Source organism: Telmatherina bonti (assembly GCF_933228915.1).
Source record: "Telmatherina bonti genome assembly, chromosome: 2".
Lineage (NCBI taxonomy): Eukaryota > Metazoa > Chordata > Actinopteri > Atheriniformes > Telmatherinidae > Telmatherina > Telmatherina bonti.
This window is the reverse complement of record NC_136620.1, coordinates 29,028,412-29,055,885: the sequence shown is the minus strand read 5'-3', so window position 1 is coordinate 29,055,885 and position 27,474 is coordinate 29,028,412. Positions and strand designations below refer to the sequence as shown.

Sequence of the window (27,474 nt, the reverse complement as noted above, 5' to 3'; positions counted from 1 at the left end):
ATATTAATATTTCTGCTTAAGCTTTAGTCACTCTGCATTTGACATGTCTGCTTGATTCCAAGTAGTTCTGGTGAATGTTTTTTTTTTTTTTAGTTCTTTTAAGTAAGCTGTGTTATGTTCAGTTCAGCATTTCCACTGGTGCCCCCAAGTCAGATGAAGAAGGATTGAGGTGTCAGCACTGTGACTGTTGGGGATTGCACCGCCTTGCCATCTGCTGCCATTACTATAATCCACACAATGAGCGCATCAGTTGTCTCAGTCTACATCAAAGTCATGCTAGCTCAACAGGTGAATTAACATCACTGACCGTTAGTGAAAGATCCATGTCACACATCAAATAAAATGTTAATTTATCTCTTTTTGTCTATTATTCTATCAACTACATTATGACTAAAATAATTTGTCACATTATTTGCTATTCCCTTCTTTTTTTTTTTTTTGCTCATAGTGAAACAGTGAAAAGAAGAAGCAGTAAATACTTTAAAACTCAGATATGCAAAATTTAAATGTCATAGCAATATCCATCCATCATCGATTCATTCTGTTTACCAGCTTTTTCCAAAGTTAAGTCAGAGGGGAGTGGAGCTACTGGGCCAGAGGTGGAGTACACATTAGACAAGTTCCCAGGCCATCACAGAGACAGAAAAAAAATAATACTAGATAATAACAGACAAATACTATATAATAATAGACTAATAGTAATATCATAACAGGGAATTTAAAATCACAATGAGAACATGCACTTGTTAACCACTGGTCAGTCTCTAGAGGGAGACAGACATCCTTTGATTGTCCCATGCAGTTATAAAGGAAGAGGAAACTGATTGATAAGAACTGAGTCAAGCCACATGAGTCATCCTGTAAGACAGACTGGACTGTTCTGCAGTATTTCAAATAAAAACACAGCATTGTATGCTTTACACATCAATATGATTTTATTACATTTCAGTCTAAAAGTGTTATCTACAGAATACAGCATTCTGTTGTCATCAATTTAACATTGCATCCCCATATTGTAATTAAGTAATATTCAAAATATTTTTTTAAAAAGTAAAAACTACTTTAAAAAGAGTGTACTAAAAAGAGTGTATATATGTATATATAAGTCCCTGAGAAAAACCTTTGACTATCTACATACTTTCCTAGAAAGTGGAGAAACAAAATATTAAATCATTTATATGAATTAAATGTAGGTCTACCCCCCTTTCCTCCAACCTATTAACCATGACTGAACCAATAAACTTATTTTGATTTTTAAAAAAAAACAACAGTCTGTTTGTCAAACGCCTTCAAACACCTTGGTATTCATGTTTGCAGTGTCCAACATTTAGAGGTTCTGCTTGGATTCCGCGCCTAAAGAAGTGAAACAGAAGCATATGTGTGTCTTCCAGGCCAATAAAAATTACATTCAGGACCGAAAAGGTAAAGTACCTAAGGAGCTTGCAACGAAAGTCCAGCAATCTCGGCAATGCTTTTTCCACACTGGAAGTTTGTTTCCCATCACTCCATAGTCTCTCTGCAGCTGCGCTTGCTCTTGGCCTGTGATTTTGAGGGAAATATTTAATAAAAAGTCTCAGTAAAAGAATAATCGAGACTGTTGCTGTACAGATCTGATTTGATCTGTACAGCAGAAATGTAACATTTCTGATGCCGTAATGTTTTACCAGAGTCGTGGGGAGAGGTTGGCGGCATCTACATATTCCCCCCACATGCAGACTTCACCTCCTAACACCAGCCTCTTCTGTTCCTCAGTACCTGTGAAGGAATGACAAAAGACTTTGCATTGAGTTCGCTGTTTCATTGAAAATGATCATGGCTGCAATTAAAGACTTGCTAAACTGATTATAGGTCTCTCTTTACTGGTAGCCCCCAATATTAGAAAAACATCAAAACCCACACCTAACACAACCAGATTATAATGGTATACAATGCTAACCATAAACAAATAAGATTAATTCTGTGCTTGAACAGTAGTTATGCTGTTATGTCCTGAAAAGAGGAAAAGTGGTTGTATGTCATGGGGAATCCAGCATAACCATTTGGTAATCCTACAGAGCTCTGACTCAAAACTAGCTGCAACACCATTCAAGATGTACAACACTGAGGATGGTGATTATCAACATAATGATTTTTAGATTTAGTTTATAAAATGTTTTGCAGGACAATGGTATCAAATTTACCAGAGTGAAACTCAGACAGCAACAATTATAGGCGAAAACCAGAACTGGCCCACCTCTGGGCCATCATTCTTTGGAGAATGTGGGCTAATAGATTATGGTAAATTTGTTATCTGGGAAGGCGGCACCTAAAAGTTTTAAAAGTCATAGCAAAACTGCATTTATATATAAACTTGCTTACACAGTTGAGATGAAAAAAAGAAAGAAATCAAAAAGCATAAAACTGTGCTATTTAACAAAAAATATCTCACCTCAACTAAAGATTAAAACTGGTTTGGCTTGACTTTTTTCCCCACTAACATCAGAGCCTATTACAATTCAACTCTTCAAGACAAAGCCTGCAAATACATGTTAATGTTAACCTGATTTAAAATCAAACTGAATTGCATTGCAACAATGACCCATAAATGACCACACCTAAAACCCTGATAGCGAAGACAAACATGCCCTTTGTATTCCTGGGGACGTTACAAATACTTAGATAAAGCTTATTTTAAAAAGTTTGTCTTTTGTCCTTTCAAATGTAATTTGGAGTATTTCCATAGAAACAATTGTTCCTACTGTCATTTCACAGAAGTAATTATCTATTTTTCCAAGCTTGTCCCATGGTTAGAGTTTGGAAAGCCTAATGTTCTAATTACAGAGGTCAGTAGCATGTATATGTCAAGGAAACAACATCAAACACCAATTTCCAATTATATGGAATATTTTTTAACTCATCATGTCACACAATAGATTACCTGAGAAGAAAGCTGACACTTTTATGCATAAAAGCCAGTCTAAAATATATTATTTATTCTTTAAGGACATATAACAAAATGGGGCACAAAACACCAAGCATAAACAGCAGTGTTCACTGACACCTTGTGGATTGGTTATGAATAATGGATTTTTTTGTTGGAGTAGCACAATAACAGTTTTTTTTTTTTAATTTGGCATGTGTTACTGTGCAAAAGTTTTGACCAGTCCACATATCTGACTAATTTAAAAAAAATTCACCACTGATGAATGAATCATTCAAAGCTAAGAGACACCTAACTATAAACAACAGAATTTAGTGAAGAGTCCATTGTACATTCAATATTTTATTATGTTGATTACATACATTTTGTGACTAATGGTTTTTATTTCGAAAGATGCATTATTTGTTCCCATTTCTTTAGTTTAATCAACAAAGAATGCCAAAGACAGGTTGGACAAAACTAAAATAATATTTTTGCACTTAGCTGAAATCTTGGCAGATATTAGTCTGTGAGGAAACTGTTCAAAAAAAGAGAAAAATAATACAGCTGATGAATAATGTGAAAGTTATGTTCTTAAATTTACAACAAAATCCAGCAAAGACTTGCTAAAGACAAAGCTTCAGCAGAAATGGTCACCTTTCAAGAAGCCGTTTTGTTTTAAAGAAATAAAACAAAAAATTTGGTGGTTAGAATGTGTTCAAGAAGAAAAGTGAAAATCCCCAATATTGATACCTACTTATTAGAACTGTCTAAACTCTGTTTTTGCCTTAGACACCATATCTGTTTGCTGCTGTTTTAATATATTCTTGCACCTACTTCCTCTTTCCTTGGCAACATATAAAGAAATGACAAGTGACTTGAGACTTGTACACAGTGTTGTAAATCACATTTAGAAAACCATTTGATACCTTTAATGTATTGTGAAAAGAAAACCACAACAGTGTACAACAAGCCTTTGTACACAATATTTTTTTTTCCTGACCTGTAAAGGCAAGGGGCCACACATTGTAGTAGCGGGCCCAGTCGTATGTGGGTCCTGGTTGGTCCAGATACCATGGAGAAGCAAGAATTACCCTCAGCCCTGCTTTAACGACTCTGCGTACTTCACACAGGTAACAGCCATGTTTCCATACCTCCACAATCGATAGAGAACTGCGCTGCAACACATAGCTAAAGACTGTTAGACTCACATGAACGGGATGAGTAATGCATTGGCTGAATGTTATTTGACTACACACAGTTGTCATCTGTTAGTGACCTGGTTTAGTCCACTAAGCCTGTTGAGTTTAAAAAGAAGTTTAAAGCAAACATTCAATGCTTTATGATTTATATGATTTGAAATGCAACTTTTACTAAGTGCAAATAGCTGGACTTGGTCTGAGTAATATCCCAAATACCTAATAATAATAATAATTGATGATAATTATTATTTTATGGGGTTCACTTACTTGTTTATAGTTGTCAAAAACCTCCTGCCAAACAACAGATGTCTTGTTAAGAGCTGATGTGATATTCACAATTCTGAAAAGATATATATATATATTAATCTGTTTGTATTCATATTTCCCACAACTTCCTATATTGTGTGATTTCATTTACACCATACTTCTCAATGTAGAATGCTTCTAGCTTAGGGAAGTCTACTCCAAATCCCATCTTCTGCATGAATGTGCGAATATATGGGTTAGATCTCCTGCAAATACAAGCAGTGGGAGTTAGCTAAAATCATATTTGCTTCAATTGTTACTTACACTTGTTTTAGCAGTTGACAGTTACTTCAGTTAGATATTATGTAGTCATTTATCTCTCCATCTTTTTCTGTTTATTTTTTTAAAATATAATAGCCTACCAGCACGAAAAGTCAACCTCATCCCCTCCTAAGTGGATATAAGTGTCAGGAAACAGAGATGACACTTCCTTAAACAGTGACGTCATGAACCAGTAAGTGGAGGGTAATGCTGGATTAACAGGGCCAAACGTGCCTGAAGGAGTACCCCCTCTGTAGCAGGGAGTCAACAGATCTAATTGCCCTGGAGGAACAAAAGGGAAACGGAAAAAAATAAATAAAACTGAAAATCTTCTAAATTCTGTAAAGTCTGTGCATCATATAATATAAATATAGATTATTTGAGTCTTAAAACCCTTTAAACTTTTGCACATAGTTTCAGACTCACAAAATCTTAGTCTTTGTTGTGTGTGTGTGTGACGAGAGATGTTTGAGCGTGTTTATTCACTTTTTTTTGTTTGGGGTTTTTTGTTTGTTTTTAATCAGTCAAAATGCAAAGTAAAGGCAGGCTTTGGTTTGTGTGAGGTAGTGTGTCCAAAATTGAAGAAGATCAGATGTAGACAGAACCAGCAATCGTGGGATTTCATTAAAGATTAACATTTTTTTTTTCCAAGAGTTGTCCACAGTACAATTTCAAAGATCTGAGGGCAATCAGTCACCAGTTTCACATCCTTTTCCCTCTCTCTCTCTCTCTCTCTCTCTCTTTCTCTCTCTCCTCGCGAACTCCCAAAACTCACTACTTATATACCCCATTAGACACACATCTGATATGATTTAGCCTAAACCATTTCCCAATATCACTATCCCCAGCAATCTTATTCTACACCAACATGAATACCACACCAAATTCCTAAACAAACAAAAATACACAAAACCAACACTCTTTCTAATACACTATTTCAAATAAGTCCACAATTAAAGAAACTACAAAAGAGGAAATCCTCCGCTTGGTTTCTCCAATCCATCCATCTTCTGCCGCTTATCCGGGGTCGGGTCGCGGAGGCAGCAGCCGAAGCAGGGAAGCCCAGACCTCCCTTTCCCCAGCCACATTTGCCAACTCCGCGGGGGGGGTCCCAGGCGTTCCCAGGCCAGCCGAGAGATATAACCCCTCCAGCGTGTCCTGGGTCTTCCCCGGGGTCTCCTCCAAGAGGGACGTGCCCGGAACACCTCAACAGGGAGGCATCAAGGAGGCATCCTGACCAGATGCCCGAGCCACCTCAACTGGTTCCTCTCAATGTGGAGGAACAGCGGCTCTACTCTGAGTCCCTCCCGGATGACCAAGCTCCTCACCCTATCTCTAACGGAGAGCCCGGCCACACTGCGGAGGAAACTCATTTCAGCCGCCCGTGTACGAGATCTCGGTCATGACCCACAGCTCATGACCATAGATGAGGGACGTATATCGACTGGTATATCGAGAGCTTCACCTTCTGGCTCAGCTCCTTCTTCACCACAACAGACTGGCTCAGAGTCTGCATTACTGCAGACGCCGCACCAATCCGTCTGTCGATCTCACGCTCCATCCTTCCCTCACTTGTGAACAAGACCCCAAGATATTTAAACTCCTCCACTTGAGGCAGGACCTCACTCCCAACCCGGAGAGGGCAATCCACCCTATTTCGGATGAGGACCATGGTCTCAGATTTGGAGATGCTGATTCTCATCCCAGCCGCTTGGCGACAGCCAAAGCCGCATGCTGCTTAGCCTGTCGGTACTCATCAGCTGCCTCCAGAGTCCCACAGACCAAGAAGACCTGATAGGACTCCTTCTTCAGCTTGACGGCATCCCTCACTGTTGGTGTCCACCAACGAGTCCTGGGATTACCGCCACAACAGGCACCAACAACCTTACAGTCTGCTGGCCACCTCAACAATAGAGGCACAGAACACAGCCATTCGGACTCAATGTCCCCTGCCTCACTCGGGACATTTGAAGCTCTGCTGAAGATGGGAGTTGAAGCTCGCTCTGACAGGGGACTCAACCAGACGTTCCCAGCAGGCCCTCACAACACGCCAGATCTGACCGGCTTCCTCCCCCACTATCTGAGCCAACTCACCACCAGGTGGTGATCAGTTGACAGCTCCACCCTCCTCTTCACCCGAGTGTCCAAGGCATATGGCCGCAAGTCTGATGATACAACTACAAAATTGATCATTGAATTGCGGCCCAGGGAGTCCTGATGCCAGGTGTACATATGGACACTCTTATGTTGGAACATCGTGATCGTTATGGACAATCCATGACGAACACAGAAGTCCAATAACAAAACACCATTTGGGTTCAGAGGGGGGGGAATCATGCCTCCCAATCACTCCCCTCCAGGTCTCACTGTCATTGCCCACGTGAGCATTGAAGTCCCCCAGCAGAACAATTGAGTCCCCATAAGGAGCACCCTCCAGCACTCCAGGGTGGGTACTCTGAACTGCTGTTCAGTGCATAAGCACAGACAACAGTCAGAACCCGTCCCCCCACTCGAAGGCAGAGGGAAACTACCCTTTCATCCACCAGAGTAAACCCTAATGTGCAGGCACCAAGCTGGGGGCTGATGGGAATGCCCACACCTGCTTGGCGCCTCTCACCATGAGCAACTCCAGAGTGGAAGAAGGTCCAGCCCCTCTCGAGAGTACTGGTTCCAGAGCCCAAGCTATGCGTCGAGTTGAGTGTCCAACTATATCTAGTCGGAACCACTCAATCTTGCGCACAAGCTCAGGCTCCTTCCCCACCAAAGAGGTGGCATTCCACGTCCCTAGAGCCAGCTTCTGCAGTTGGGGATCGGACCGCCAGGGTGCCCGCTCCCGCAGATGGTGAGCCCACGGGAGTTTGGGCCCATGTAACCCTTTCGGGCTGAGCCCGACCAGGCCCCACGGGCAAAGGCTCGGCCACCAGATGCTCGCTCTCGTACCCCACCCCCAGGCCTGGCTCCAGAGGTTTGTCATCATCATAGAGGTCGATGAGCCATGCTTGGTCTGGTCCCTCCCCTAGACACCTATGTGTATATGTGCATAAAGCCCCAGACAACATAGCTGCTAGGATCTTCAGGACACACAAACCCCTCCACCACGATAAGGTGATGGCTCACCTACTTGGTTTCTCCCAATCAACTAATCTAAGAAGTCACTCACACCTGCAATAAGGAAGTGCTGGGTTGGTCACTCCCCAACACCTATCCTGCAAGGTGGATTTAAACAAAGAATAAAGTTAAATGGTAACAATGAAAAATGCAACACAATGCAAACACTAACACCCCGGGATGGTAAGTGCAGCATGGTTACCTGGCAACAGAAATAACAGAATAAAGTTAAAGGGACAAAAGGTAAATGTTAGGGACAAGTGGTGAACAATTACAGTCTCACCCACTTTGTCACAGTTTGTTAGGGTGTTTTTCTTTTTTATATATATATTTATGAAAAGGTTAAAGATTGTAATTCCCCACTTAGATTGTAAGTGTATCATGCTCATAAATTATATTTGATGCAGCACTCTGTCTGTGCCTAACGGAATTCAGTGATCATAATTAAAAAGACTCACTGATGTCTACAAAACTTATGAAAGCTTACAAAAAGACTTTAAGTCAAGGGAACTGCCGGCAGACCTGAGAGACAGGACTGCACTGAGGCATAGATTTTAGGAACGATCAAAGATGCTTTCAATAATATATGGAGACTACAATAGCTTCCATCATTGGAAGATGTTTAGTATCACCTACAGATTTCCTGAATCTGGCTGCAGTCAAACTGACTAAGGGCTTCTTTTTGAGTAAGATTAATAGTGGAGATGTGGGGGACTTTCAGTAATATATTCATTCATTATCCATACTGCTTAGTCTGATTAAGGGTTGTGGAGAAGCTGGAACCTATCCCAGCAGTCTTTGGGCAAGAGGCGGGGTACACCCTGGACAGGTCGCCAGTCCATCGCAAGGTGCGGGGACTTTATGGAAGGTTATCCATCAGAAAGTTAAATACTCAAATAATCGGGTCTTTAAAATAGTGACCAGACAGAAACTATCTCTCACTGAAAGGCACATACCAGCTGACTTGTGATTTACCCAGAGGTACCTCAAAGTTGGTTTGACTGGAGAAACCAAATCTTCTAATCTGATGGCATGACGGAACCATCAGGTGAAAATCTCCAATGCAATGAATGAGGTGTTGAGCCTTATATGGTCATCGTCACCACCATCTTCATATTCAAAAATGTTGATGGCAGAATCTTTCTATGCTTTACATTGATGAGGGCTGGGATAAACACAGCAAGCCTGAAGACTGCAGGCCAGGCAAAAGGTCGTGTACAACAATGACCAGGAATGAGCTCCAAAAAACAAGCACCAAACATAAAAAACACAGGAGTCACTTCTGAAAAATTCTGCAGAAGTCTTTGAGTGTCTCAGTTCGAGTCTGGACTTTGACCCTCTCGAGCATTTCAGGAGAGACTTGATAACATGAACTCTGGACTAACAAACTCCATTCAACATCATTCAGATTTAAATATCTCACCATGAAGAATAGTAGAAACCCAGATTAATTCTAGAAATGGTTTGCCAAGTTTGTGTGATCTCTCACTTAAGTCATTACTGCCAGAGCTGTTTCAAATATGAAAAGGTGGGTCTGAATACTCGTAGTCCTACTAACTACATTTTTATCTTATCTTATCTTATCTTATCTTATCTTATCTTGTTTTATCTTATCTTTTCTTATCCTATTTTAACATTCCTGCGAGTTTTTGTTCTGCCCTTAATGAAAACTGTTTGTAGAAAGAAGAGGAAAAAATGCTGAATCTATGTCAGCATGTCTACGTAACAAAATGTAGAAAACTTAACAGAGTCTGAAAACTTTCTGCAGGCACTTTAAGTATGGTCCAGATAAGAAGTGAGTCGAACACGTGTACATATCATGTGGCAATTCATATTCTTGGCAGTTACATTGGGCACAAATAAGATTTACTGGGCCAAACAAGACGTAGAAAACTATTTTTCATGCTGGAGACCAAAATGCTTAAAAAAATCTATAATAAGCTGCTTTTTTCAATGTTCCTCACTCGGTCTGTGAATTTTACCTTTTCCCCAAGATTTTGTGTGGCCTGGTGAATCAAACTCCGGAAGGACCCTTATTCCTCGCATCCTGGCATATGAGATCACCCTTCTCACATCTGACTGTGTGTAGATGTGAGTCATCGGATGGAAAGCCCCCTGAATCAGAGCCAGAAGTCTATGGTTAGGGTGGAGGCTACTCTCTAGCACTCATGCATCCACAGGCTTTAAGCCTACAAGTCTAAAATATAAAGATCTAGTCTTAAAAACAAAATACAAAATCAGCTAATGTTTTTCTTTTTTTTAAATTCAACTGTTTTCCTCATCTACATACCTTACTGGAAAGGTCTGGAAAGGTGCGACTTTGGTAAGGAAAGGAGGGGTCATCAACAATGTGCCAATGAAACACATTGAACTTACTGTAGGCCATTGCATCCTAACAACAAACATATATTGAAATGTCAGTGATAATAAATGAGATCATAGAGAAGCCTCAAGTTTAGATCAGGTTTGTCTCATCTGATTATTACCAGAGTTTTTAAAATGGCCTGGACTGGTAAATAATGCCGTGAAGTATCCAGTAAAATGCCCCTGTACCGAAAGCGGGGGAAGTCTTTTATGTCAGTTTTATTCACAAAATACTGAAAGAAAAGACACATAACGAGAGAAGAATTAACCAAACATTGCAACTAGATGCAAGTGAGTATTGAAAATGTAATCACTTGAGAGACCTAGTGAGTAGAAGCATTTGAACTTACTGAGCCCATTTCATCTTGATACACCAACTGACTGAATGTTTCCAGACCTGTGCTTCATCGGATGACATGCATTAATAAAATGACAAAATATAATACATTACAAATAAAACATTTCCTTTGCCAACATGAACTGATTTTACATCATTTTTTGTTTCAGTCTTAAATGTTTGTTTCTCAAATATGTATTACAGTGCTATAATCACCTCTCAGAGCCCCCCACACAGTCTTTGCTTTCAGATATGCTTGTCCTGCAGAGACACTCAGATTGTCTGGAACACAAACAGGTGCAAGTTGGATAATCCATTGTTACAGCTGCTGTCAGTGTCACACTTTTCTCTTTCCCACATTATTCTCTGGTAGTCTGTGAGCTTATACTTACATCTCTCAGATGAGACCTCATTTGGATAACTCTCACAATCCTGACTGCCAACATCAATTTCGACAGTAAATGGTTTATCCTCACTGAATTGCAGTTTATCGCTGCCTGGTGATTATAAGTTGAATTAATACTACAAGTGCTTGACAGATCAAAGTGTGAGAAAAGTAACGTTCATACCTTTATCTGAATGATGTTACCAACAAATATAGTATGGTATTTTTTTGACAGCAGACATACTAAGCTGTGATAGTACGGACCATTGTCTCTGAGCGTTTCAGAGCTGGTATACTGGCTGACTGGTAAACTGCTGTCTCTACAAAGCCTATTGATCTACGTTAAAAGGCAACATAACAAACAGAGCATTCAACAAACAACACTACTGAACATTTTGTTTTAAATCTCTGCAAACTGATTCATTTTAAACGTGTAGTTTAAACATCAGAATTAAAATGACCAATTTAATAAATACAACTTTATATACATTTTAAATCTTTCTTTTGTTTGCCACACTATTGCATCACTTACCAGAAGTACAGTCTGGAAAAATAAGAGAAAAGTATCTCTTGAATGCAGCATCCAGGACAGAACAACCCTCCTGTGCAGCTGATTCTCTCCGGTAACCAAAGTAGAAGGCCTGGGGGTTTAGCGTGTATCTCTCTGTTGAGGAGATGAAAGTTTGTGGCAATGGCCACACTCCCTCCACTATGTTTAGACCAACCTGGAGACTCATCAATATTTGTAAAATATAATATACACAAGTGTGTTGTTTGGAATTTACTAAGCACATGGCTTTCAAATCAACCTATTCACTATTCTGTCAAACTGAGACTGTCAGGGAACATGTAGTCATGTGACTGGGACCATAGGCTTTGTTTTGTTTAACAAAAGAGCTTCTACAAAAACAACTGCTACTACTACTGGCAATGGTGAAGATAGTAATAATGATAGCTATGATAATCTTTCTGTGTATGCATCATTGTCCAGGTGTCCAACTGTCCAGGTTATGCTCATTGCTCTTATAGTTATGGGTAATCTAGCCATCCATTACTTATGTAGCAATGGGGATGTTACCTGATGCACCGAGAAGTACCTCACTCTATTTCTCTAATATATCAATGTGTAAATATATGCCAATATTGCCATCTCTAACTTATTTCTCATTTTTTCCGCAGGTCTTCCTGAATAAGTGCAATTGTACATGTTCATCTGTCTTTCCTGTCCTCTCCACCCCAACCAGTCGAGGCAGATGGCTGCCCTCCCTGAGCTGGGTTCTGCCGGAGGTTTTCTTCCTGTTAAAGGGGAGTTTTTTCCTTCCCACTGTCGCAGCGTGCATGCTCAGGATGGGGGATTGGATCTCATGAATCGATGCAATCAGTTGGTTTCCATTATAGGATATGTATGAATTGGCTCGAAATGATGTGTATGTTGATTCGTGTATGTAAAGTGCCCTGTGACAACATTATTGTGAAGTGGCACGATACAAATAATGTTGAATTGAATTGTTATTATTATTATTATTATTATTATAAGCAAATATAGATGTGGAGGATAGACATATCCTAAAGGGAAAACAACTATTTGCTAATTAACCGAAAGAGTTGGCTTTTAATAAAAGGAGAATTTGTTGAGGCTGCTATAGATTCTACAGATTCTCGTATTTTTTATTGTTAACATTTTTAATCTTTAAATGCGGTTTGCAATATTCAGCTGAAATTAAACTTTGTTGTTTCAGCCCATCTTCTTTTTCAGCCTAACTGACGTAAGGCCGGCGTCAGTTGGTGACGCTGCATCTCTTTGTTGGCTTAGCAGCGGCGACGTTTTGTTGTTATTTTCGCCGCAGCTGAAAAACAGCCTCGGATAATTTTGGTTTTCGTATTGTTCCGCAAGAAACATCTCACTCTCTAAACCTTTAGGTTTGCTTGTCACGGGCAGGTAACCACCCTAGGAATGGACTCAGACGAGGGTTATAACTATGAATACGACGACGAAGACGAATGTAGCGAGGACAGCGGCGAAGAGGAGCCCGACGACGACACCCTGGAGATCGGGGATGTGGAACTGGTCGATCCCGTGGTGGCCGGTGGGGAGCGAGACGAGAGCGGCGAGACTGGTGTAGGTGGCCATGGGCCCGGTGAGGAAGAAGAAGAGGACTATCGCTTTGAAGTTTTGACTGCGGAGCAGATCCTCCAGCATATGGTGGAGTGTATTAGGGAGGTCAACGAGGTCATCCAGGTAGGTATTTCTGAGTCCTAGTTTCAGGAAAGACCGGGGTTTGGATCTGTGTGAAGCTACGACGGGCCATGAGCGTTAGCTTAGCTGCTAGTCCTGTAGCAGTAGTTAACTTGCTGGAAGGTGACAGTCGCACGGAATTATTTAGATGTGAAAATCAGTCCGTTTTAATATGGTGTTTTACTAGTACGCAGTGATTTAAATAAAGATACAAGCAGCGTTAAATGTGGGTAGAAAGACAGTAATTTCATTAGATTTGTGTTCCAGGAAGTAGTATAATCCCCGTTCAGAAGTTGGCAGCAACGTTTGCTAAGCTAATGTTAGCTGAGTTGCTACTTTGCTAGCTGACACCTTTAGCTAAGCGAGCACAGTCCAGGAAACCCACACCGTCTTCAGTTTCTGATCTGGTCAACATAAAATGTCAGCTCTAACGAGACGACATTTAAAGTGCACTTAACTGTCACTTGCAACCCAGCTTTCCTAAATTTAGTAAAGTTAAGGTATTGTCATTGTTATTTCTATCGTCGGACTAAAAGCTTAGCCATTGACTCAGCTAGTAAGTTATATGTTAAATTGATATGTTAATTATCGCGTACTCCTCATCTTGACATCCAATGAATTTGGACTAATCATTCGAAAAATGTGTGATTTTGCTCCAGCGAAAGATTACATTTCTGTAACACCGCGGAGAAATTCCTTTTAGCCTTGTGTTAACTTGGGCCTCCATTTCCTCACGTTCGTCCAGTTGGGCTCTGACTAAAATGGAAAGTGGTTTTGGTCGAACCGCCACCATTCAGTTTTGAGGGAAAAGCACTGCACTTTTTTGATCTACTTAACATTAAACTACAAATTAAGTCAAATAAGCGATAGTCAATGTCGGAAATATAGCAATGTGCTACACAGAACAACCACATTTGAAGTTTTTGCTTCCGCAGATGCAAAGAACCCTGACATTTCCTTTGTAACAATATTTTCCTCTGGCTCCTTAGTTTTGGGTCTGCGCAATATCAAGGGAAAAAAAGGAGATATGTCCTCTTCCAAAAAAAGACAAATGTGAATGAGAGTGACTTTCTAAAACAGTATCAGCAAAACTTGAATATTATTAATTATTTGGACTTTTATTAATCCTTACTTAAGAGTCGTTTTGTCATCTATACCCTTGTAATAACAGCAAAGTTTCTGGCCACTGTCACTAGATTCAGGGACAGTGTCACCATGTGACAGCTTGGTGTTTGGCAGCAGCGCATTTATGGTTTCCTAAATTTGACATTTTTAGCAATACTACAAATGAGTAGTAAGTATATGATGTATTTATTTTTGAGAAGGACTGTGCTCCAGCCAGAGCGGTTTTATAAAGTATTTTAAATAAATAATATACCTTACACATTGTATTATCACACTTCAGGAATAATAGACCCAATATCACTTACCACATCTCAGAATATTGCGTTTTATATGTAATGGTTTCATGAATTTCCAAGTGATCACTACTTGGAGATTACTGCTAGGTGTAATAGCTACTGTGCGATTGCTGTCTTTTGTATTAACAGTTCTAGATGATAGTTTTCTGATTTAATGGTACACAATATGAAAATAACCCAACTGTGGAATCATTTTTCTGCATTATAATGTATTTTAGCTGCTGTGGCATAGTCATTCCTTTGTTGTAAGAAATGTAAAGTGTTTATGGAACTTAAGATATCAGACAAAAAAATGTAAATATATTTGAAAGTTTTTCTTAAACAAATACAGTCTTTATCACAATATATAGTTTGTTAATCCTGTCCATTTCAAATTAATTCTACCAACCACAAGCCCATCATGTCTTTTGCTATGAAATTTGAAATTAATTAAGCTCTTTGATTAATTTAGATTACTTTTCATATGGCTTTGGGGCCACAAATGGTGAGACTTGTCGATTGGTTCTGCTTTCCAAGCTTCCTGCGTAGTTGCTGGGGTAAAACCTCTTCAGATGATTTATCAAATTCTGTGTTTCACATTTTGGCATTCAACCAATGGCAAAATTTGTACATTGTATCAATCTCTTGTTCTTTAGTTTTACTCATAACAAACCACTCCTATATTACTAATGTACTCAGGAATTTTTTTTGTCAACTTCGACATTTCAGGAAGAAGACATGAGTTGTCAGCCTCACCCCAACTTTCTCTTTGGGTACACACTCTTACATTTCTGCAGTTTCTTTTCTTAGCCCACTGTCAAGTTGGCACTGTGTGCCATTAATGTCTGTAGGATCATGATTATGCTATTCAACTCTATACTTTCTTTGCAAGTTAGACTATTGCTCATTTATATAAGGTATTATTAGCTTCTGACTTTCTGAATGAACATTAGCTTAGAATCCACATGTCTTAGCTTTCAGTTACATTATAAAAATGAAATATACATATAAAGGAAACTGATATTTTCTTTACAAGTATATGTGACAGTGGTTGAAAGTGTTTATATGTTCATCATGAAAATCAAGGTCTTTTCTAAATTTGGCTTTTAAACATTTCATTGGGCTGTTTTATGTAAATAAAAAACTGAAAATGCTAACTTGTGACAATACATATTTGCAAATCTGTAAAATGATGTAATTGTGGGTCATTTTTTATATTTATTTTTCTTAAGCCACATCTGAGATGTTTTTCAACAAGAGAAATTTAAACTTTTATTAATTGTTTTATAATAAACAGTGAAAAAAAGTATTTGACTTAGTATATACCAACCTTTTTTTTCTTCTAGAATCCTGCAACAATAACACGCATCCTTCTCAGTCATTTCAACTGGGACAAAGAAAAGCTTATGGAAAGGTAATATTAATCTTCTGAATTACATTGATAATTTGCTACTTTTAAAGTGAACTACTGCCAGCTAATAAATTCGGCTGTGACGATATGACGATATTTTTGTCTCAATTCGATTGAAATAGCAATTTTCACAATTCTTCGATATTGCTGAATTTTGTAGATTAAAAACAAAGAAAATGTACAAAACTTTTTTTGCTCGTCATTTTTCTTGATTTCAATTGGGAAAAAACAATACAAAAACCCAGACCATCATTCTGCTGCTAAAATGCCCAAGAAGACAAGTAAAAAGATCATTAAAAATGACCAAAAAAATGTACAATGGATTTTTTCTATTTTTTTTTTTAAATCCATTTTTTTAACAAAAAAAAATCTATTTTAAAATTGTGAAGCATAAAATCCAGATTTTCAATTTTTCTATTCGATTTTCCCACCCCTACTAATAAATATCAGCTTCCATTAAATGCAAATATGAACATGCTCTTGTAATGCTGTCTTTTTTTAATCCATGTAGATATTTTGATGGTAATCTGGACAAGCTTTTTTCTGAGTGTCATGTCATCAATCCAAGTAAGAAGCCTCGAACCCGTCCACCAATCAACACTAGATCTTCTGCACAGGACATGCCATGTCAGATCTGCTACCTGAATTTCCCCAACTCTGTGAGTTACAAGGTTACAGCAACACTGTAGCGTACAAGTTGAATGTTCAGTTATTGTAGTTTTGTTGAAAATTGTTACACATCATAAGCATGTTTTAACCTAATGGCAGTGGCAGATTTTTAAGGCCCTTTTAACTTTAGTAATACAGTAGAAGCCCCAGTGAAAGAGACAGATGTGTTCATTATAATGTTTTTATCAGTTTTAAAAGTTAATCACTATCAATTTTTATTAGTCTTAATATAAAAAAGAAGCAAAGCAATTTATTGTTTATTGTTTAAATAGTGGGCTTCTATTCTCAAACAAAGCTTGATAATAAGCACAAAATCAGCACAAAAAAGCTAGACACTTTTTTTTAACAAGACCACATATGTTTAGAATCTAAATTTGTAATGTCCTTTTTCACATTGAACAAATGTGTCTGTCATGCAGTACTTTACAGGTCTGGAGTGTGGGCACAAGTTTTGCATGCAGTGTTGGGGAGACTACTTGACCACCAAAATCATAGAGGAAGGAATGGGCCAGGTACAAACTAAGATTTCTTTAGAATACAATTCACTTATCAATGTCGTGCTGTTTTCAGACAGTGAGTGGCAACATTTGTGTTCTCATTGTGAAGTAGTGCAAAGCTGCCTCAGTGTATCCAGGCTTCATCCATAATCTTATCAGTTGATAATAGTCAAGCCTGTTATATACCCCACGAAAAGCAAGAACTTGTTTCTTATTGTCGAGGCCACAAGAACAAAGTGATGCACTTTTGTTCTAGTGGATGTGATTCGGAACATCTTGCATCTTGTTCTACAGCCAGGCAGAGCTCTCTTCTCATGGGGCTCCGATAAGCATTTTGTGATTGGTTAGACATTTAAGGTAGGCGACGTTAACAGGGAAAAGCATCAAGCGGACAGATGTCGCTTCCGCATTACATTCAGTTTAAATGAATAGTTGTAATAAAGCAGCTGATCGAGGCGTCAATAAAGTATAAATATTTTTACAACATGTGGCATTTAGAGACACGGGCCCAGTCACGTGCACGATGCCTGCCACGGACACAGTTTCTTGTTAAATATGAAATAACTAGGTTCATTGCACATAAGAGCACAGACTTCTCAGTGATCCCTGCTCTGTTGCAGGATGTGGAATATGAATTCACCGGACAAAAAATAACTTTTTTCTTGCTTCTTGTTGAAACATCTGCAAAAAGAATGGTAGCTTTCTTTCTACGTTACACTCTCTCAAGCTAAAACCAGTTCAGGTAGCTTGGGGGGGCCACTTGCTGTCTGAAAGCACATTATTGTTTTTTTTATATCTAACTTATTTGACTTTTTTGTTGTCTTCTCAGACTATTTCTTGTCCTGCTCATAGTTGTGACATTTTGGTTGATGACAACACAGTCATGTGAGTATCTTTGTGTACTTGTTTTCTGTTGTTTCATATTGCTTACAAAATAATGGACATACATATTTAGTAAAACAAGCAACTGTTTGACATAATAATTATAATTCTTTCCTGTCAGAACAAAATTTTTCCTCTAAGTTTGTGATGCTGAATTGACAGATATTTAAAGAAAGCAGTTTCTCAAAACATTTAAAGACATCCAATGCCATGTTCTATTGATCATGGGATGGGGCTGTAGCTCAGGTTGAAGAGCAGTTGTCTTCCAATTGGAAGGTTGGTAGACTGATACCAGTCCCCACATATTGGGGTGGTGTGTGCGTGAGTGGATGAATGTGCCATAATGTACTTCTAAGCTTTCTTCTGATGTTAGATATTTCCTCCACTTCTGAAATTAACACCATTACAATGCAATATTTTGGTGGTGGTGGTATTTGAGGGTCACTGCTCTTTGAACACAGTTTAGGAATTTTCAGGGGTCAGAAAAAACTTAATTTTTCTTTTACTTATATGTAATTGAACAAACTAGAACTAAAAGTGAAATACTCAGCATAATATTTTATCCATAATTTTACCTAGAGAGAAACGTTCTGAAGTCTTCAATTCATAGCCAGACTACACAGTGCTATCATTCTCCACAACACTGTGTATTGCCTTTAGTGTTTGCTTGTTTGTGGGTCTTTTTGTTTTTAGTTTTGGTTTGAACATGTTCAGTTTGTCCACATCCCATTGATGACAAGTAATTTTCCAGTTGCAAAATATTCAGTTTTCTTACTTTTCAAAACCCATAATACTGATTCTGTAGGTTTTATTGAAATTGTTTTGAAGCACAGGCTGTCATGAAGCTTCTACACATTCTCACCTTTCTGGTACTAATGTATCTTAATGGATACATAGTTAGATATATAGTTAGTATCTATGAAATTAAATAATTCTCCATAACTTTCTTTTAGATATTTCTGTCCTATGCATTTTATATGTTGTGTCAAATTATAAATGGTTTGTATCCTGTATAAATCTTCCCCATTAGTAAATATAAAATCCTTTGATGGTTGACATGTAGTGCTTTTTCCTTTTGGTATTGATCTCACCTGGGTTTTTTTGGGGGCGCATCTCAATGTCACCTTGATCTATTGGTTCAATTTTCTTTTTTTCTCGTGTAAGGATGACTCGGCTCTGACCTATCCCAGCAATTGCTTAGGCATCATTAAGACTTAATTCCTGTTCATTGTACAACCTTAAAGGGAAAAACAAAAAAGCAGACTATACCTGTTCACAAATGTTTAACAATCGTCCTGTTACCTTTGGTTGCAACACAGTTTAAAACCTTATGGCATTTTGCAAGTGTAGCTTCAATGTTTTTACATGGTTCAATTAAAAAAAAATATGTACCCAAAAATATTTGGGTCTATTTTTTCTTTTGATTTTTTTTCTTGTGTTTTTTTCCCCACATGAATGCTTATGATGTATTCTTTTTCCCATAGGCGCCTCATCACAGATTCAAAAGTGAAGTTAAAGTACCAGCATTTAATAACAAATAGTTTTGTAGAGGTAAGCTCCGAGAGTTTATTTTCTTCTCAAATTTTTTAAATCTAATGAGTTGTGGAGTCTTCAGAAAGTTGAGGCAATTGTTTATATAAGAGAATATAATAAATCTGTCTCTCTTTGCTTGAAGTGCAATCGACTATTAAAGTGGTGTCCTGCCCCAGACTGCCATCATGTTGTGAAAGTCCAATACCCAGACGCCAGACCAGTGAGGTGCAAGTGTGGCCGTCAGTTCTGGTAAAACAGCTTGTTTAGATTTTTGTGAATTATCTAAGTTTATATAATGTGAGTTTGGGTTGATGCCAGTCCTGTTCTTTCAGCTTCAACTGCGGAGAGAATTGGCACGATCCTGTGAAGTGTAAGGTATGCCAAATGTGGAAAAAACATTTTAAACTCATAACCTTTTCTTACAGCATCTTGAATAAAATTGCATTAGGATTTGCAGTCGTTTGCTTAAATCGTACTCATTTTAGTTTTAATACATTTTTAGTGGCTGAGAAAATGGATTAAGAAATGTGATGACGACAGTGAAACTTCCAACTGGATTGCAGCAAATACCAAGGTATGGAAGCAGTATTTTACATCTTCTAAAACTTCTTTTGGCAGAGAAATAATTATGGATACATAGTCATGGATACATTTCAGTACTTTTTAAGACTTGAACATGAAATTGTATTTGTGTAGATTCTATCGCTCATCTCTAGTTTACTTATAAAGCATTTGTGATTAATATGCACACATTTTTTAAAAAATGTTTTACTTAAACTAAAAGTTTTCTCTAAAGTACATTTAATCAGTCAGTCAAATCAGTTTTCATGCAACTTTTTCTTCAGAGCCTTTCAGTATTTCAGCAAGTTTCTGGCAAGAACAATATTTTTTCTTTTCCCTTACAGGAGTGTCCAAAATGCCATGTTACCATTGAGAAAGATGGTGGCTGCAATCACATGGTTTGTAGGAACCAGAACTGCAAAGCGGAGTTCTGTTGGGTCTGTCTGGGACCATGGGAACCTCACGGCTCTGCCTGGTAAGTAAAAGTAGCACAATTCGGATGTGTGTGATGCCTTAGTTATGGTTTGATGTCTCAGGTCATGTGCAGATGAACCCAGATTTTTATAAAACTGAATATCATTTCCCTTCTGTTTGTAATAAGACTTCAGTCCACGAAACACGGGTTAAAATAAAAAAAACCCATTCACTCCTAACTTCATCAGGGTGTTGTTAAGCACATTCAGAGGGCATCTGAGTGTAAGCCCAGGTTGTGATGTGACATTGGGAATTTTTTGGCACAAGCAGTGATGTTTTGAAACTTAAAACCCTGGTTATGTAGGTCTACATGCAGGTGTAAAAATGAAGTATTTGCAAATCTTAACTTTGGCTTCTTAACTTTTGTAAAGAATCATTTTTAATGCTGTTAATCTGTGCTTTCGTGTGGATGACAGGCCAAATTGTAGGATATCTTTGTTTTTCGAGATAATCCTATTATGTATGAACAAGGCCTCCGTGTTCCTTTGAAGGTGTTAATTATCAATAGGGGTTGTATGATCGTGTCTGCTGCTTAACATTGTTGCCTTTTCATTCAATTTTTAATTTGAAAAATATATAAATAAAAACATACACTTTGGGAATTTGACCTTAACTTCCATCATGATCTTTTCTTCCCTCCTTCTTTTTCTGTCTTTGGTTGTATCTTGTTTTCTAATCAAAGAAAAAAACTAGTTAGAGAGCCATGCTAGACAACTTCAATTAGAAGGAAATAGAAAATTAGAAATCCAACATTAAAGTGGAACTATTATGTGCATTTCAGGCTAATTTATTTTTATTTCTGAGACCAGAAGGGCTGGGATTGATGGAGTTATTGTCACAAATCACTTTATTTACTTCAGACCGACCCTCTCCGTAGGCTGTCAGATCAGCCTGTGGGCAAAACGAGTGGATTGAGACTCTTCCGCATTAAGCCCCGCCTCCTGCGACTGCACTACATCGGGGGGGGGCGCACCGCACCTGCTTTTGCTGTCATTGTAACATCTCATAAACAGAAGGATTAGGCTAATATGAACTCAATAAAAAAAACAAAATACAATTTCAACACATAGCATACAGCCCTACATGTTGGAACCTGAATCAGACCCTGAAAACAAAGTGGAAAACAGCAACGAATGCAGCAGGATGTCTCTCTTTGGTAAACTCACCAGCCATCGTTGGAAATAACTTTATCTGACGTTTTCCACCTGCCTGATGTATTTGTACATGCCCTTGTTAACCAGTAGAAGGTAACCAATCACCGAGCCTTATCCCCCGGGACGTCTCAAGGATTTCCAAGTAGAAAAAAACTCTCCAAAACGACGCGTTTTTCGTCGCCATGGAAACCGAACGGAGAGAGTGCTGGAACTCAAACTTGAACATGCGTTTAGGTGATAAAAACAGTGTCGTTCACATGTCTGATGAGGATTCAGCACTGTAACTCTGTAGAAAGCTCAGAAAACTTGAAATACCATCATAGGACCCCTGTAAGCTAGTTGTTAGATGCAGATATTGGCTCTATTTAAAGCTCTATATTCAGACATGCTTTGCTATTGATTAATCTATGACTGAGAAATTGTTTTTGAGTCATTCACAACATATGTAGTGTGCTGGTGCTTTTTTGTTAAAAGTAGCAACAGCAATCTTCATATTCACTTTTAAAGTTTTCTGTTGTTGTTGAAACAGTCAAAAATGTGCCAAGCTTTCCAGATTTTGTGGTCATCATTAAGATAATTGTCCAAATTCTCAATTATTCTGCTTTGACTTACACAGAAATGCCACCTCAGCAATGGAGGCCGGTCTACTTCTGGTGTTTGCCTGAATTGGTCTAAAACCAGTATATCTGGTGGTGTAACACACCATAAGCATGTTTAAGGATAGCTTAAAAACATCAAAATAATCCAGAATGTACTGCTCTGACAAACTGCTGAAATACTTAAATTTGCATGTCATACTTTCTGAGACATGAGCTAGTACACCCAACAAGAAGCTATATAGATAATGGATTTATGAGTCATGGCTGTACTGCCAGCTTGAGCAGCAGTCAGTGTAGACAACCGCATTCAGTGGTTTATTTGGGGGGTAATATCCAAGCCTATAGGATGTTTTAATACCCAATAATGTATAATCTAATGAACATTTCAGGTACAACTGCAATCGCTACAATGAGGATGATGCCAAGGCAGCCAGGGATGCTCAAGAGGTAAGTGTATGTGCATAATTATTTTCATTTCTCACATAGAACATAATATTTGTTTTTGTCTCTGGGCATCATTTATCTACATTTGCAACAAGTTTAGTTGGACTTTTTAAAAAACACAGATGTGGCATAACTACAAGTATTGTTTTGTTATTCCATGAAGGTTAAATTGTCACAACATGATTATGTAGCAGCTGATTCCCCTCCCTCAAATAGGGAACTAAATAAATGAACACAATTTATCTAAAGTCATTCTGACCCATAAACACTGGATATATTTTGAGTTTGTGTGGACAATCCTATCCAAACAGTTTCTGCATGCATAAACATGAGAGCAGGAGGTTCTCTTCAAGTGTTGTGCCCTACTGGCTGATTTTGGGTCTTAGTAGAAGTACCACATGCTTGTGAGCATACCTACAATTTCACCAAGCAAGTGGAAAACAACACAGAAGTCAACAGAAAGGTATGAAATGGCAGAACTTACCAATGTGTAATCTAGCTCACTGTAAATATTTCTGGAGGTTAATCAGAAGATGTCTGAGGGCTCTTACAGATGTAAGGAACCAATGCTGGGGAGAGGTCCACTGATGGCTTCCTAAAACGGGTCAGAAACAAACGTTATGGACAGATTTTTTCACACACTGTCCGTTCAGAACTTGGACATTTTCAGGGCTGCAGTTTATGGGTAGGAAACTGCTTCGTTAGATTAGATTTATTGTGCCTGAATTTAAACTAGTTGTGTCTTGTGTGTAGCGCTCCAGGGCAGCCTTGCAGAGGTACCTGTTCTACTGCAACCGCTACATGAACCACATGCAGAGTCTGCGCTTTGAGCACAAGCTCTATGCTCAGGTTAAGCAAAAGATGGAGGAGATGCAGCAGCACAACATGTCCTGGATTGAGGTTCAGTTTCTGAAGAAGGCTGTAGATGTGCTGTGCCAGTGCCGCTCCACACTCATGTTCACTTACGTCTTTGCCTTCTACCTCAAGAAGAACAACCAGTCCATTATTTTTGAGGTAAGATATAATGGCAGTAACTGTTTCAATTGTCACAAACATCTTAATAAATATGGTCACACTGAACGTAAAACTAGGACTGTATTTGTCTTCATGAGGACCATCTGAGTGATATTAAATGAATTGAATGAATGAAATTGTCGACTAATACCATTTGTTCCTTCACAAGTCCAACACAACCTTAATAACTAAATGTCTACTTTTTTATACAGTTAAGATTCTTTTTTTTAATATTTTACTTTAAGTGCCCTTGTCCCATAATATTCCATTCCATTTCCCTTTCCTCCCTTGTCCCATAATATTCCATTATCCTTTCCTCTGTGATCCTCCTGGCATCCAAGATCAACTTGCAAATATTGTACAGAATTTTATTATAGTGTAGGAAACATGATCATAGGTGGAATTTACCTTTAAGTTTGTGCTATAACACTGAATGATGTTGTGTTTCAAATTTGTTTTCCCTAGAACAACCAGGCAGACCTGGAAAATGCCACTGAGGTGCTGTCTGGTTACTTAGAGCGGGACATCTCCCAGGATTCCTTGCAGGATATCAAGCAGAAAGTGCAAGATAAGTACAGGTCAGTGGAAAAAAAATGTCTTGTACTGCCTGCTAAAGTTCCATTTGCACATTCTTGGAATGTTATTAAAAGCAATGTCTTGTGTCTATAGATACTGTGAGAGCAGGCGAAGAGTGCTGCTACAGCATGTGCATGAAGGCTATGAGAAGGACCTGTGGGAGTACATTGAGGATTGAGGACACGTCCCAATGCAACGGACTATTGAGTATCTTGACAAACTAGAGCGCTGATGCAATTTAACAGGGCAGCACGGGCCTTCTGCCACCTCTCCTTTGGCAAACCAACCACTTTTGCATCATTTTTTCCTGGATTTGTTTAACAAAAATCTTCAAAGTAAATTATATTTAAATAAAATGTAGAGTAATAAAAAGAAAGTGTACTACAGTATTGTTAGCAACAGAGTGGAGTCTTGAGAAAGCAGAAAAATCCATCATAAACAAGTACATCCTTTTGGCCTGTATTGTAATCCTCCCCTAAACTATCTTTTCTTCCGTTTTTTTGCTTGTGGATCTCTTCTGTTTTGAGTTTGATTTTTGTTTTTCCATTAGTGTGAAAATGTTTTCAACACAGCTTTAATTGTTCTGGCCATGTCTGCAATGTGTGCTGAGATCCTTGTCTGGATGGGTGACTATTGATAGGTTGATTGCAAAGGGGCAAAGACATTTCATGGGGGAAAAACATTAAAAGAACAAAATAGCAAGTCTGTGTTTTTCAATTTGTAAATAGTTCATATGCATGGAAGTTTAAGAGCAAGAGTGGCACGTGTTTGCATCATTTTGAAATATTTATTCTTTACCAATATTAAAAAAAAAAAAGGTGTTCTTTTGTCATTTAGGTTGAGTCTGTTGAGTCCTTCCATAAACTGAGTTTTGGAAGTGTGGGGAATAAGGCATTTGTCGTACCATCCTCATTCTCTTCAGATTAGTGCTGAAGTTACACCTTATCGGTAACTCCAAATGCAGACTTGAACCATTTCTGTTTGTCATGAAGTGATCAGAATAAGGAATTGGTAAACTACATGGTGAAGGCAGAAACCAAGAGCTGAAAAAGGTTCTACAGGTCAAAGGTACTGTAGAATGGACAGGTCTCTCTATGCTAACCTTTTGCCGAAACCCTCTTTGTTATTAGGAGGTTTAACATTTACTTATTATTCGCAAGAGCCAAACTGAGTGACATTCACTCTTCTTTTTTTTTTTCCCCCCTTTCTTTTTTTTTTTTTTTCTTTCCTTCCTGACCTGGCTTGAGGTAGCCCTCTTGTACTTCAGTTTTTGCACCTTGAGGATTGAACGAGTGTAATAGAATGTACTGACAGCACAGTGTTGCAGTGCTGCTAATAGGGCTTGATCATTGTCAGAGGGTCAGGCATCACTTTTGCAGAGAATATTTGGACAGCGTGAGGCTTATAGGAGCCGCACCTTTTAAAGAGATCTCTTGCCTTGCAGTGACTGAACATTGCTTTAAACCAGGCTGCACAGATGGAGTTGTAGTGATCCTCAAGCAGAGGAAAATAGGGCAAACTTCTAAAGGTTGTAGGGGTGTTTTGTAATACTGTTCAGCTTTTGCATAAAAGAGGGTATTTTTCGTTCATGGGTTGAGGTTTCAACATTGAAATGTCGGTGCCCCTCCAGGTTTTGCATTGTTCCATTGGGTGGTTGCTCTTGTTGTCAAGCTCTCTGCTTGTAAATGCTCATTCATGTCTCAGCAATGTGGCAGTCTTCACAAGATTGACTGGAGGGGGACATGATTATTACAGGCACTGATGCAAGTCCGAAAGATGACACCAAAGTGTCAGCCATCGTTAAAATACATCTTTTGCCCTAGTTTCAGATCTTTGGGGAATTTTTTCCCAAATGCTTCATATGTGTTCCAACTTATTATTTTATCCTAGCAAATTATAAACTGTACTGTTTATTTGAATAAATGTCATGAGAAATCTAATTTTTGGGAGTACTGTGTGAATCATTAGAGTAGGTTTGGTCTCAACACTTATTAGCCAAACATTCATGATCCATTTCCGCGCTGTGTATTTTTGCAAAGTTGTATACTACAGACCTTGACAGAGCTGTCTTCCAGAAAATAGTGGATTTTTTTTTTCAATTTAATTTTATTTAACCTTTCAATAAGTTTGAGTTTTTATCTAAAAGAGAAAAAAAATAGGACTTTTGTTTACTTGCAGATTGTATGATAAAGATCAGGTGGTTGTTTGTATCTTGTCTCTTGAATTCATTTTGCCTTGAGCCACAAACCAATGACACGGGATGAATGGATAAGAGATGGGCTCTTCTCTTAAAGTTGTCTTGCAGTAACAGCCACTATAGCTGTGATCATCAGGCTAATCTGCTCTCCAGGGCTCACTCTGTTTTCATTGTCTGCTAGAAGTTCATGACCATTTCAACTTTTCGTTTGAAGTAACAGAAGCAGCTATTTACATTAAATTGAGACATCCAAAAACTTTTAATACTTTTCTACATATCTTTTCTTTATGCTATCAAAGGTGTTTTATTTCCTATTAGTGTAAAAATGTGGGAAAAATTAGATGTCTGTTTTGGAGAAAATATTAAAGTGCAAAATGTTGCAAACATTGTTTCGCATGGGTGCTTGATTACGGACACATTTGTTTTGGTTGTATGCGTTTTCTCATGGCTACATTAAGTGTATGCATCTTTAAACTGTGTCCTTACAGAATACCACTGTACCACTAGGTCATATGTAAGGTAAACCCCTTCCAGGAGTTTATCCATCTGAACAACACTGGCATTATAAAAGGGGGAAACACGAAGCTGTGTATTATTCCACCAGATGGGGACAAACAGATTTTAATTCAACATTTAACATTGTTAGGCTCCATAACCACAAGTAATTTGTTTTTAAAAGAAACTTATCACAAGACAATCAGTCATACATTTATAAACTATATAATTAAAGGGATATACAGATTTGTTAAGAGTCTATTAAATGTGATTCAGAAATACCAGTTCAGTGTGCTGTCACTTTGTTCAGTGTAAAAATGGAATATCTGCATTGTGAGCTGAGGTGATGCAGTTGGTAATAACTCAATATTTCAACAAATATTAAATGGGAGGTTTGATGTAGGTCAGTTATAACTTCTGCATAACATTTATAATACAAACTTAAGTTTTTACATGAAAACGGACCCATG

The 27,474-nt window shown here is 38.3% G+C and overlaps 2 protein-coding genes across 2 annotated transcripts; one reads left to right on the top strand and one right to left on the bottom strand.

Annotated features, from left to right (window-relative positions):
• Window positions 1-1,289: 1,289 nt before the first annotated feature.
• Window positions 1,290-11,599, bottom strand: hexa (hexosaminidase A (alpha polypeptide); the record flags this gene model as incomplete). Its single annotated transcript, XM_079257504.1, has 14 exons — window positions 1,290-1,353; window positions 1,432-1,539; window positions 1,665-1,755; window positions 3,903-4,077; window positions 4,369-4,441; window positions 4,527-4,613; window positions 4,770-4,950; window positions 9,759-9,891; window positions 10,067-10,168; window positions 10,263-10,373; window positions 10,491-10,537; window positions 10,694-10,759; window positions 10,870-10,974; window positions 11,404-11,599. The coding sequence occupies 14 exons, from the start codon at window positions 11,597-11,599 to the stop codon at window positions 1,290-1,292; spliced, it is 1,539 nt and encodes a 512-aa protein (XP_079113630.1).
• Window positions 11,600-12,687: 1,088 nt separating this feature from the next.
• Window positions 12,688-27,233, top strand: arih1 (ariadne ubiquitin-conjugating enzyme E2 binding protein homolog 1). The gene is made up of 14 exons (XM_079254112.1): window positions 12,688-13,101; window positions 15,845-15,912; window positions 16,421-16,568; window positions 16,998-17,090; window positions 17,905-17,960; window positions 19,442-19,508; window positions 19,633-19,739; window positions 19,823-19,865; window positions 19,993-20,064; window positions 20,396-20,526; window positions 22,668-22,725; window positions 23,476-23,736; window positions 24,202-24,314; window positions 24,406-27,233. Exons 1-14 carry the CDS (start codon window positions 12,817-12,819, stop codon window positions 24,488-24,490), a joined length of 1,587 nt encoding a protein of 528 aa, XP_079110238.1. The 5' UTR covers window positions 12,688-12,816; the 3' UTR covers window positions 24,491-27,233.
• The last annotated feature ends 241 nt before the right edge of the window (window positions 27,234-27,474 follow it).